This window comes from Nelusetta ayraudi, unplaced genomic scaffold (genome assembly GCF_046127955.1).
Source record: "Nelusetta ayraudi isolate G7.1 ecotype Tasmania unplaced genomic scaffold, CSIRO-AGI_Nayr_v1 ptg000011l, whole genome shotgun sequence".
Classification (NCBI taxonomy): Eukaryota; Metazoa; Chordata; class Actinopteri; order Tetraodontiformes; family Monacanthidae; genus Nelusetta; species Nelusetta ayraudi.
This window is the reverse complement of record NW_027466061.1, coordinates 18,082,541-18,095,240: the sequence shown is the minus strand read 5'-3', so window position 1 is coordinate 18,095,240 and position 12,700 is coordinate 18,082,541. Positions and strand designations below refer to the sequence as shown.

Genomic DNA, 12,700 nt, shown 5'->3' with positions numbered 1-12,700 from the left:
AAAACCTTTATTCTTACGCTGCACTTGAAGGGTGGCTTTGCAGCTTTTGCCTTCTGCGTCGACGCTAATTTCTCCGGCATCTTTTTGGGTGACGGCGGTGACGGTAAGCGAGTGGCTGCCGCCGCCCTGCTCGATCTTGTACTTGAGGCCCGCAGTGACGGGTACGCTCTTGTGGAACCACGTCACGTTGGCGTCTGCCGGTGTAACGGTGCACTTGAAGATGGCGTCTTTTCCCTCCATCGCGGCGACTTTGTTCAGCTTGACGGTCAGCCGCACTTGTCTGGGTGCTGAAAACACATGGGACGACTTGTAATCACACCGAGCGGAACGTTCTCTGCGTTTAGAGCTCCAGCCGACGATGAACTACCTTTTGTGGACACCTTAGCCGAGGTCTTGTCGTTCCTGCACTCGCAGCTGTACTCGCCCTCGTCCTCTTTGGCCACGGCAGTGACGGTGAGAAGCCGCCGAGGACCGTCCGTCCTGACGCAGTGCCTGCCTCCAGGCTTGACCTCATGGCTGTCATGCTTCCAGACAACATCTCCCGAGGCTTGATTGAGTTCGCACGACAGACTGAGCGTACCACCCAACTCCACCGCAGCAGGTTTCAAAGGGACGACAAACTTCACAGCTGGCTCTGAGGCAAAAACACAAGTTGTAGACGTAAAAAAAAGAACAACAACGTAACTTCAGAGGTTTATATTAACCATGTATGATGATGTTCTTAATACATGTTGAGAGATTTACCTTTAACTTGAACTTTGAACTCTTGTTTGTCGTCAGCGGTATGGCAGGAGTACGTGCCACTGTCCTTGGATTCTGCCGCTTTTACAACAAGGGTGCGAGAAAAGCCCTCCTTTCTCATTTCGTACTTGCCGCTCTCTTTCAGCTCCACGCCGTCTCGGAACCACTTCACACTGCCGCTCTCTGCAGTCAGCTCAGTGGTCAGGGTGACGTTTTCACTCGCGTTAACCACAACTGCGTCTTGGCTGGGCTTCTTTTGGAACTTGACAGCCACATCTGAAAAAAAAAATGGAATCTTTTCAGTGCCTTGCGCGGACGAAAATCAAACCTGCGTCAGAATATGAAATCAGTGTCACCTGTCATCTGCAACTTGAACAGCAGCTTCTGTGTTCCTGCTTCGCATGTGTACTCTCCCGCGTCTTTTCTGTCCATTTTTTCAATCACCAACTCGCGGGTCTTGCCCTTGGACTCCATGTGGACAGCTTTGGTAGAGGTCAGCAGCTTGCCGTCCTTGTACCACCTCACCTCCGTCGTGGAGTCAGACACCTCGCAGCTCAGGGTGGCCTTCTTGGAGAGAGAAGCTTTCACTTCTCTCTGCAGTGACTCCTTGGCAGAGAAGCCTGGCGGGGCTATAAGAAAGCAGAGGAATACTTGATTTTTATACCACATCCACAAAATAGCGGATTAGAATGAACAGATATTCTAGTCGAACGGATTCTTTTGGTGTGTAACACAGTAACAAAACTGCGTTAGTGACACGTCACGTTGATCCTACCTTCCACTTGTATCTTAAAGACCAGCTTCTCCGTCCCAGCCTCACAGATGTATTCTCCAGCATCCTTTTTCTCCAGGCTTTCGATCACCAGCTGCCGATTTTTTTCCTTCGCCTCAGCGTGGATGGCCTTGGTGGATGCCAACAGCTTGCCATCCTTGTACCATTTCACTGCCGTCTTAGAGTCAGCGACATCGCAGCTCAGAGTGGCTCTCTGGGAGAGAGTGGCTTTCACCTCCTTCTGGACTGATTCCTTACTGGAGAAGGCAGATTTTACCTGCATCTCTGCAAAAGTAGCAAAAGTGGCATGTCACTTCCACATAACTCAACAAAAGCATGATACAAGTAAAATTATTTTACAGTTGTATTGAATTAAATACTATAAACTGACAGTGGGTATATTGTGCTGCTAAAAGAACAACAAAAAACAAAAACAATAAAATAAAAATCACCTGCTATTGCCCTCATAGACATCATACCTGTCACCTGCACTTTAAATGCCAGTTTGTCAGCCCCAGCTTCACATATGTATTCTCCAGCGTCCTTCTTCTCTACGCTCTCAACAACCAGCTGGCGAATCTTGCCCTTGGAGTCGACGTGAACTGCTCTGCTGGGAGTCAGCTGCTTCCCATCTTTGTACCACTTCACCTCCGTTCTGTTGTCAGCGACCTCGCAGCTCAACGTGGCTTTCTGTGAGACGGCAACTTGCACCTCCCTCTTGACGGACTCCACGTTGAGGAAAGCAGACTTAGGCTGGGCTTGTGGACGCGTGCCTATAAAGAAGCGCGGTGGATGTACACTTACCCATAGAAAAAAGACGTCCCACTAACTATACATCATGTGAGCGCAGCCAAACTAGGCGTAATGCACCAAGCAAAGCTGTTGTCTCTCCAAAGAAATGCAACAGATGGAGCCAATCAACTCGTAAGCTGAACACTAATTGGTCATTGCAAAATGCTGAATGTGAACAAAAGCTGACAACCAGCGGAGCCACAAGAAACAGGAGATGCTACGTCAAGCAAATCCATCACAAAACATTTCAACCAAAGTGCATAAGATCACCAGATAATCACAGGACACCAAACTTAGCTCGCATTAATAAAGCTAGCGTGCTCTTAACCCAAAATATCCTGACTGAGGCAAACAAGAACACAGCCAAATCCCTCTCAGACAGACAATCACGCACCAGTAATATCACAATAAGAGCAGATGTCACAAAAAATGTGCACATTTCACAAAGTAATACGAAAAACGCACACATGAACACTGTGAATGTGTCAAATGCAGTATGACATGCTGCATTTTTTTTACCTTCCACATGGATTTTGAAGAGCAGCTTGTCCCCTCCGGCTTCGCACACGTACTCTCCGCCATCCTTGGTCTCTACGCTGTCGATCACAAGCTGCCGGGTTTTACCTTTGGACTCGGCGCGCACTGTCTTGCTGGAGGTGATCAGTTTGCCATCCTTGTACCATTTCACCTCAGCTTTGGTGTCATTGACCTCGCAGCTCAGACACGCCCTCTGGGACACAACACTCCTCAGCTCTCTCTGAACAGACTCCTTGTTGGAGAATGCTGCCTTGATCTGGGCCTCTGTGCGGAGGAAAAATAAAACACTTGTGTTAGCATTTTGCAGTGCTATTCATGTGCACGAAGCTTTGATACTGTGGTCCTACCAACCTGCCAACTGGAGTTTAAAGACCAGCGTCTCAGTCCCAACTTTGCAGAAGTATTCGCCGGCATCTTTCTTGTCCACGCTGTCGATCACCAGCTGACGGCATTTAGCCTTGGACTCTGTGCGCACAGTCTTGCTGGAAGTCAGCTGTTTGCCGTTCTTGTACCACTTCACCTCAGTCTTGGAATCGGCCACTTCGCAGCTCAGCGTGGCTTTCTGGGAGAGAGAGGCTTTCACCTCCTTCTGGACTGACTCCTTGTTGATGAAGGCTGATTCTGGCTCTGGGAGCAGAGATGTGAGAGGGAAAAAAGTGTTTTGTTATATCATAATTAGGAGCCAAACCTGATGACTGCTATTCTTTAGATATATATTTGTCCTTACCTGCAACATGAATCCTAAATAACAGTTTGTCAGTGCCGGCCTCACAGGAGTACTCTCCAGCATCCTTCCTCTCGACGCTGTCTATCACCATTTGTCGACTCTTTCCTTTAGACTCGGCATAGATTGCCTTGCTGGAAGTCAGTAGCTTGCCATCTTTGTACCATTTGACCTCTGTGTTGGAATCAGCCACGTCACAGCTAAGAGTGGCTTTCTGGGACAGGGTGGCTTTCACTTCCTTTTGAACCAGCTCAGTGTTGAGGAAGGCTGACTGGGCTTCTGGGGTTTGCACAGACGGGAAAGACACAGTAACTCAGTGAGATTAGTATTGTAACATATAAAATAGATATAAGAAACTCAGCTGATTCATTATATCTTCAGGTGTTCACAACAAAATCTAAAATGAAAAAAACACAATACAAAAACTATGATGTAGGGGGTTAAATGTAAACACAATAAATACAATGGTAAGGAAGGAAACTGCAAACAATGTTGTTGAGCTTGTTTTCCTGTGATCCACATCATCTAATGTCTCTCCAATACCAAGTACAGTAAAATGATGAAACCAAACGCAGATCTACAGTCTGAACGATTACAGATTCATGACGGCACAAAATGGCCACCCCCTTACAACTTGTAGTAAATGTTATTAATATTAGCAAATGAAAAGCTATCAATTATCAGAAAACATATGTGTTTTGTTTTACTGTCCATTTCATTCTGCTGCATGTTCTACTTGGCCTCTGAGTCAATGATACTTGACTTGATGATACTGCAATGATATTTAAAGACTGTTAAACACTTCAGTGTATGAAACAATTAATGACTGACACCCTAGTACCTGACACCAAGATCCTGAAGACCAGCTTGTCACCACCTGCTTCACAGTAATACTCTCCAGCATCACTCTTCTCCACCTTTTCCAGCACGAACTGACGAGTGCTGCCTTTGGTCTCTGAGTACATCGACCGACTGGATATCAGCAACTTGCCGTCTTTATACCATTTCACTTCAGTCTTGCTGTCCGAAACGTTGCAACTGAGAGTGACTCTTTGGGAGATGGAGGCTTTCACCTCCCTCTGGACTGACTCTTTGTTGCAGAAAGCAGCTTGAGTCTCTAGCAAAGTAGAATTAAGAAAACATTATGTGCATAACATGTAATATGTGTATATAAGCTGCATACTGATATCGCAAAGTTAGCACAAATTCTCACCTTTAATTTTGACTTGGAATGTGACCTTGTCGGTTGCTGTCTCACAGGAGTAATGGCCTTCGTCACTTTTCTTGGCATTCTTGATGATGAGCTTCCTCTGAGTCCCTTTGGAGACGAAGCTAGTTCTTTGGTCCTCGGTAATCTCCACCTGATCTTTCCTCCACACCACGACGGCACTGGCAGGAGATACCTCACAGGTCAGCTCAAGATCCCCTTTGAGCAAAGACGACATTCCCATGGGCCCTCTGGCTTTGTTCAGAAACTTGGCAGGCTCATCTTGAAGAAAAAGAGAAAAGGAAAGAAGAGGACGCGAAACATCAGTAGTGTTGTTAAAGTGAAATTAAAAGCAGCATTCCTTTGACTCTGCAATTACATTAGAGCAGTGATTTTGATGAGCCACACCTCTAAGAGCGAGTTGCAGGGAGATTCTGTCCTCAGACAAAACGCACTCATAGATGCCAACATCTTCCTCAGTGACGTTATGCACCACCAAGATCCTCTTGCGGTCAATGCTCACATACTCGTACTTCTTTCCTATTTTCACCTCTCGCCCATTCCTCATCCAGACCACCTGAAACACAAGCGCAGTCAATAGAGGGACAATGGGATTAAATGAGAAATTTATTTTACTCGTGGTTGCATTCATAAAAAAAGACTATTATATTACTATCCCAGCTGGTTTGTTCTGTAGAAAATATGGAATGTACTTTTTTGTTTTATTAATAATTTTGCTGACATTTCTTCTCCAAATTTAAAACACCATTTAAATTGTTTTTAATTAATATGTGCAAAAATATCAGATTCAAAGTAAACCATCAAGATTCTTCTCTATTTTGCCGTTCCTTCTCACTTTTCTAAGCATATATGCATCAAGAGACTCTATGGATCTTTAAAATAAAGCATTGAAAATGATATGAAAAAAATAAACAAACAAATAAAGTCACAGACCTTTGCATCGTAATCCGACACCTCAACAGTCAGCTGGGCAGTGGCTTGTGCGCTGCAGGTCACCACCTCCAGCAGCTCAGACTTGTTGGTGAACCTTACAGGAGGAGCTGAAAATACAGATGGAATTTAACTTACAGGAAACTCATTACCTAATGAATAACCAATTATATTATATAAAACATAATGCAAAGTGTTAAAGTATATGTCATATTTTATACCCTTGACAGACATGGTGCAACTGGTCTGCGAGCCTCCACCCACAAACTTGATCTGCACACCATCCATCTCCATGGTGATGAGACGAATAAGCAACGTGTGTGTGTTCTTGGTCCTGGTGATGAGGTAGTCGGCACCGCTGCGCAGGAGGCGCCCATTCAGGGACCAGAAACCAGAACAAACCGCGGACAGCTCCACAGACACAGAGAACTCCTCGCCCATTATTGCCGTGCTGTTCACCAGCCCTTGTTTAATTTCAGCGAGAGGCTCTGCAGAGGGAGCAGACAAACCGCAAATAAGAAGACAGCATTCAAATATGTCAAAGCAACGGCATCTAAATTAAGAAATGTCACCGAGTGATCAGTCTGACCCAAGTAGAAGCTTCCTGGCACGTCCAGGTAAGGACTCTGGCCAAAAGCATTGATGGCAGAAATGCGGAATTGGTAGGTGGCCTCCTCGGTGAAGTTGGAGATGCTAATTTCTGTTGTCTCAACGGCCTCTCCAGCGTTGCATCTCTGCCATGTCTTGGTGCCAACCTTCCTCCTGTCCACGATGTAGCCCTTGATAGGCACAGGGCGGTCGCTGTCAGGAGGAGACCACTGGATGGTGATGGAGGACTCAGTCTTGTTCTGCACCACGGCGTCCACTGGAGCGTCCGGCGGATGTTTCCTTGCAGCTGGAGCACAGAAGTCAATTTGTGCTGTTTATCTGAACTATTTAAACTGGGTTTTACTGCTGTAGCTTGTATCAGTGAAGGTCTAACAGCAGATTGTGTCTCTTTGGAATTTATTTGCTGATTTCTATCTCAAACAAAGCAGGCCAACCAGCAATGACAGCATTTTCTGAACTCTTATCACAATTAGATTTGTGTTATTTAAAAAATTAGACCTGTGAGATATTGTCCAGATTGACTGCAGAAAATAGTTAAACCACTGACAAACTACAAAACTACAATAAATAATAACAAACAAAAAAATTGAAAGACCAAATAGCACTGTGCTAAAACGTGATTTTGACTCGTGCTTCATCCTCACCAGTGACAGAGAACCACGTTGACGTCTTGCAATCTCCAGCCACGAAGGCCACTTCACCTGAGTCATCAGCCTGGCAATCTCTAATAGTCATCGTATACTGTCTGAGCACGCAGGCGATGGAAATTCGGGAATCTTCCTTTAATTTCTCGCCATTGCGGGTCCAGTATGCATCTGGGAAGGGGTGCTCCAGTTCCACACAGAAGATGACGGTGTCACTGACAGGAACTATGGTCCTCCGAGGGAGCTTCTTGGTAATGTTGCCTGGAGGAGAAGAGAAGAGAATAGAATAGTATCTTTATTGCTTGCCAGTCTGGGAAATTGACTTTAACCCACTTACACATAATATGAACTACTAGACAAATGGTAATCTAATAAAATAGCGAGTAAGTAGACAAGATAAGAATGCAGTAAAACCAAAATATGGCAAAAATAATATGTTAAAGTATAAACAGAGTGTGTTAGTGTGTAATTTCTATTTAAAACTAAATTATGTACAATAAAAAAAAAATCTCTACAAGTATTACACATAACTTCACAAGTCAACACCACTGGACCATTGGACCAGACATACCCAGCACAGTGAGTTCAGCCACAGTCCGACTGCCCTCCTTCATCTCACAGATGTAAACGGCGTCATCGTTGGTGGTGACATTGTGGATGGTGAGGCGGCGCAGGGTTCCCTCTTGTTCCATGTGGTATTTGTTACTTTGCTCCAGCCGCGTCTCCTCCATGAACCAGCTAGCTTGTGTGGAGTTAGCGGGCAGCTCACACATCAGCATGGCCGACATCTTCTCTTGTACCTCCACGTCCTGCAGCTTCCTCCTGAACGGCACCTTGGGCTCTGACACAGTGAACTCACAATCAGCCACTTGGCACTTTGCTAATATCAGCCAACAACCCCAGCATAGCTTTCCAAAAGCTACTCCAGACTGTCCATTGTATTTAGATATAAATATACACGTGCATTAAAGATAAATAGGAAAGAGGATTTTACATTATTTTTAATCACAAACCCAACACAGCGTCAATAATCTTGTGATCTGATTTAGAAATGTCTTACTATTCTTTTTTTTTTGTTAAAGCCATTATTTGTCCCTCCTGATTTAGACTTGTTGAAATAAAATAAAAAATCAAATAATAAGTATTTGTTTTGATAATTCAAATATATCCATATTTTTTCATTTAATTATACTATAACATCATTTCTTATTAATTATATATTTTCATACAGCTTTTTTTATTTGTAAACAAGGTTAATTTGCTTAAAGTGCTCTGGCACCAAAAAGCGAGGGATCCCCGCAAAGGACAATTTGGGTTTGCTGTGATTCTGGCTTTCCTCAAAGCCTTCTGTAATACAACTCCAAACATAAAGTACATCCAATCTTGGACCTGAGCCAACAGTTTTAACTTGTGGAATCCAGTGTTGAAACAAGGACACACCTCTGTGATTTACAGGCCTTGTAAACTGAAGTCTGCCTCCAACCAAAGCAGAAAAAACAAGTACTTTAAAATAGATGGCATATTGCCTTTAAATAATGAGTTTTTTGTTAGCAAATGTAAGGGTAGTGAACCATAGTGAGTCGAATTATTTTCAGTAAAGTCTAACTATTTTTCTTTTCTTTTTTTTTATTAGATTTTTTCTTCAGAACAATATTTTCTGGAAGTATTTTATCAGTATCATTTTGTTATTGATTTTATTCAAACGTTACAATTATGCAAAGTGGAAAAAGTGAAAAATTACCCTTTAGATCAGCAGAAAGGTTACGTCTAGACCTCAGCGCCACACTCAGTGCAGCTCTACCAGCGACCAGTAAAGAGACACAACTCTACAACTTTCTCCTTTCTTCACCTTCAAAGTCACACCTGTAGCGGTGCCGCTAATCTGCTCCAAGTAAGCGAGAGACCATTTTAAGAACTGTGAACTACTCCTCACTGACAGAAAATAGATGCAACGCTAGACCCCCCTACTGTATGAGCTAGAATTCAATCTTGGAGTGAGAATCCCGACACATCTAGAGGTTTAAATAAGGCTTTGGAAGGAAACTCTTGCAGTGGCCAAGAGCTGACACTTTTCCTCTGCACAAAAAAAACATTTTCATTGCCAGTACAAATAGATATGGCTACATTCAGCAACAGAGTGAGAAGCAGGAGCGCTGCAGTACATTGTGTGAAACAGTACAGTCCCAATGCCATTGGCTCTGTTTTCACTTTATTGAGTCACTAATATATTGCGTGTGTTGTGTTTTATATCCAAAAAGGGTCCCAAACACAAAATCATTAAACATTAAACATTAAACATTAAACTTTTTAACGTTTTATTCTCCTTTGAAAAGCTCTCGGGATTCACTGGCTCAGGAATCACACAGCACTAGAGGTTGGCAGGTTGTAAAGGACAAACACTGCCTGCTCAAGCGTTGTGATCAGGGCAAAAGTCAGATGCTTCCTTTGATTCTATTTTTAAAAATATGCTACATACTGTAGAATGGCAGTAAAGCAACAGCCAGCTCCATGATGTAAGACGGGACAGTTTCCCAGTGAGTAACTTCAAACAGATCACTATCCATATTTAATAATTGTCTTACCTTTGACTGTGACCAGCACCGCGCTGTAGGTCTGCCCAGCCATGTTGGTTGCGTTGCAGGTGTAGAAGCCGTTGTCACTCTGCTTGCAGTACAGGATCTTGAGAATGAAGTTCTCCGCTTGGTCTTCATAGATGACGTGTCTGCGACCCTCGCTGATGTTCGTCCCGTCCTTCCTCCAGGTGATGTGGGGTTTGGGGTGCCCGGTCACAAAGCAGCTGAGCTTGGCGTGCTTGCCTTCGGTCACCGTGCAGGTGCGGGTGAAAACACCCTTGGGCAGCATTGCCAGCGCGGACGCCCTCAGCTCGTGCTCCAGGCTCAGGGAGCTCAAGCCGTCCCTGATGTTGGCGGTGGAGGACAAGGAAACGGAGGAGATTTTCTCCTCGGCACGGTAGCCGGAGATGTCCTTCTTCATTTGATCTTTGCGCTTCTGCAGGTGCGAAAGGAGGGAGAGGCTCTTGTCGACAACCTGCTGATTGGAATTCTGGGCGTCGACGACGAGAGCCGCCGCAGCGTGCGCTCGGCCAACGGCGTTCTGGGCCCTGCAGGTGTAGGTGCCGCTGTCCAGGTTGCGCACACTCTGGATCCTCAAGATGCTGGCGTTGCCCTCAGAGACTACCTTGAGTCGGTTGCTCTCGCTCAGGTAGCGTCCATCTTTCTCCCAGTCGAAGGTGGCGTCGGGGTGGGCGGCGACCCGGCAGACAAAAACAGCATCGCCTCCCAGGCCGACGTGTGTGGTCACAGGCTTGTCCAGGAAGACAGGGGCCCTCTGGCTCATCTCCGTTGGCAGCGCCACCTTCAGGGTCACGGCGGCGTAGGCTTCCCCGACGTTGTTCTTGGCCCGGCACATGTACTGGCCGCTATCTTCCAGAGTTAAGTCGTAGATGGTGAGACGGTACACGTCTCCATCGTCCACAGTCTTAAAACGCCCCCCGGACATCAGCTTCAACTTGTCCTTTTCCCAGGTGATGAGTGGAGTGGGGCTGCCCACGATGGTGCAGCTCAGGGTGGCATCTTTGCCCACACACCATGAGAAAGCCTTTGGACGGGTTAGAAACCTGGGGACGCCTCCGAATAAGTTTGGATCCATTGTATGCTCCTGTAGTGGAAAACAAGAGACACACAGAAGATGAAGAAGGCTGTACTGCAACTGGTTTTGATGGTATTTTACAGTAAATTGTTGTTTGAAAAATACCACATTTTGTGTACTTCTGTGTACTGTACACTGTACTTTTATGTATTATGTGTAGGTGCAATTTTGAGTTGTTGCTATCTTTACATAATTTGTTTTTCTGCACTATAATTTTTAATGTTGGAAACTGTTCTTTTTCAGATTGTTTTAAAAAACAAAATGTACTACATGAAGTTTAGTTAAATCGCGCTCTCCCCCTGTGTGTGTGTACACACACACACACACACACACACACACAAACACATACATATGTACGTATAAAAACATTTCCATATTTATATATAAATATGAATGGATGAGTGGATAACCTATGCACATAATAAAAGGAAAGTCATTTTGCAACGTAATTTATCCACAGCGACTCTGAAAGTGGATCTGCTCTGTATGTTTGATAGATTTTACTAGGGGATACTGTCAAACTGAAAGCATGGATTAACATAACATTAAAAGGTTGGCTGTAAAAGTAAAAGCAAAATCTGCCAATAACACAAAAATTGTGGTAAAAATATAAAAAAGATCATTTTGATCGACCAAGGCCATTTGTTATTTGATAAATGAAGCAAATGTATATCCCAGCTATGAGGCCTTGAGTGATTAAAAACAAAAGTGACCATTTGTTTAGCAGCATTAGAGCTCTAACGCAAATGCTGTTTTTCCAATGTAACTTCTGGCAACACACTAAATAAAGAGGAAAGACAGGTCACAAGCAGCCAAACTATTGGAGTTTGTTACATACACTCTATAAATGTGTTAAGATGCGAAAATAGACAAAGCCAGTAGAGGTGGGCACATTGGCTGGCTGACTGGCAGCCACAGTGAATGCCAGTGAGCAGCTCACTGCTGCCCTGGCTCTGCAGGCATTCACCCACAACTTCAGTAACTTCGTGCCAGAAGTGGCAGCCTGTTTAAAAGGAAAACAGTTTGTTTACACAATAACAAAGAAGAAACAAAACAAGGGCACAAAACGTGTTTATGTGCCTTTCAAATAGTGACATTTGGCAACTTTGTCACCTCTATCGCCCCGGATAGCCTGTCCCCCCAAAATAACCTCAGCTGTCAGGGCCCGTCTCACAGACTCTCGGTCCATTTCCATTTGTAGAAGCGAAAGGGACATCAGCTGCTTGATAAAGCTGCCACGTTAATAACGCGATGTGTCTCCCGCAGAGATAAACGAGGGTTCGACAGTTTCGACGAAATTCAGGTGGAATTCACACGCGTGTGTTTTATGAAACTTGAGAAGAGGGAACGAAAAATCATCAGAAGTCGCGGCGTGTAATTTACGTCACATTACACAACGCTAGCTTAGCCGCACTGAAGTCCTCGGGTAGAAGACTACACTTGGTTTGGGTTATTAACGTCAACATTTTTTTGTTTGTTTGTTTGCTTGTTTGCTTGTTTCAGTTCTACACGTTGGCTTAGTTTTTTAGCAAATGAATTTAATTACACTCATTTAACTTTACTCAATTAGCAACAAGCAAATGCCCAGCCCATCACGATAGAACTAGTAGCACACATTAGTGTCAAATCTTTTCTATTCAACGTCTGACTGTAACTTTTCACCTGGGATCTTCAGTCGCTCAGGTGAAACAGGCGCTGAACCATGTAGTCTGTCCAAGATGTCCGAGTGGCGGGTTATAATCCCAACATCAGGTTAAGAAATCCGAGACAAAAACGGCACAAAAAAATGTCTTCTTGTATCTCGTATATCCGTGAGATGGTTGTAAATTGACAGCGGAACATCCCCCGGTCTCCTGCGGTGGGCGGCGGACTAACGTCGGGCTTGTGTATTTCTTTCTCTTTTTTTCAACCTCTTGTCCGGTGGCCTGTGATGCCACATAGCTGACGTGCTTATTTTAGTGCAGCCTCCTTTCCAAAATAGACATGTCATTTACTGTGTGGAGATAGGAGCTGTAGTGGGTGAGCTCGGGGGACCAGCAGGGCCTCCAGTCGCA

At 44.6% G+C, this 12,700-nt stretch overlaps 1 protein-coding gene across 3 annotated transcripts in view; it reads right to left on the bottom strand.

Annotated features, from left to right (window-relative positions):
• The window catches only part of obscnb (obscurin, cytoskeletal calmodulin and titin-interacting RhoGEF b), a 48,547-nt gene extending 36,113 nt beyond the window's left edge, over positions 1–12,434 (bottom strand). For 2 of the 3 annotated variants that reach the window (XM_076021615.1, XM_076021617.1), the window contains exons 1-19: positions 12,309–12,434; positions 9,560–10,655; positions 7,549–7,818; positions 6,978–7,238; positions 6,314–6,619; positions 5,946–6,212; positions 5,728–5,834; positions 5,182–5,350; positions 4,780–5,055; positions 4,408–4,683; positions 3,570–3,845; positions 3,194–3,469; positions 2,825–3,106; positions 1,993–2,286; positions 1,517–1,798; positions 1,098–1,370; positions 745–1,017; positions 368–634; positions 18–287 (exon numbers count right to left, since the gene is read on the bottom strand). In XM_076021615.1, the coding sequence (XP_075877730.1) occupies positions 18–287; positions 368–634; positions 745–1,017; positions 1,098–1,370; positions 1,517–1,798; positions 1,993–2,286; positions 2,825–3,106; positions 3,194–3,469; positions 3,570–3,845; positions 4,408–4,683; positions 4,780–5,055; positions 5,182–5,350; positions 5,728–5,834; positions 5,946–6,212; positions 6,314–6,619; positions 6,978–7,238; positions 7,549–7,818; positions 9,560–10,646 (5,512 nt within the window). In that variant the 5' untranslated portion in view covers positions 10,647–10,655; positions 12,309–12,434. The remainder of the gene's footprint in view (positions 1–17; positions 288–367; positions 635–744; positions 1,018–1,097; positions 1,371–1,516; positions 1,799–1,992; positions 2,287–2,824; positions 3,107–3,193; positions 3,470–3,569; positions 3,846–4,407; positions 4,684–4,779; positions 5,056–5,181; positions 5,351–5,727; positions 5,835–5,945; positions 6,213–6,313; positions 6,620–6,977; positions 7,239–7,548; positions 7,819–9,559; positions 10,656–12,308) is intronic. The other variant, XM_076021616.1, reaches the window with a different exon arrangement.
• Positions 12,435–12,700: the final 266 nt, after the last annotated feature.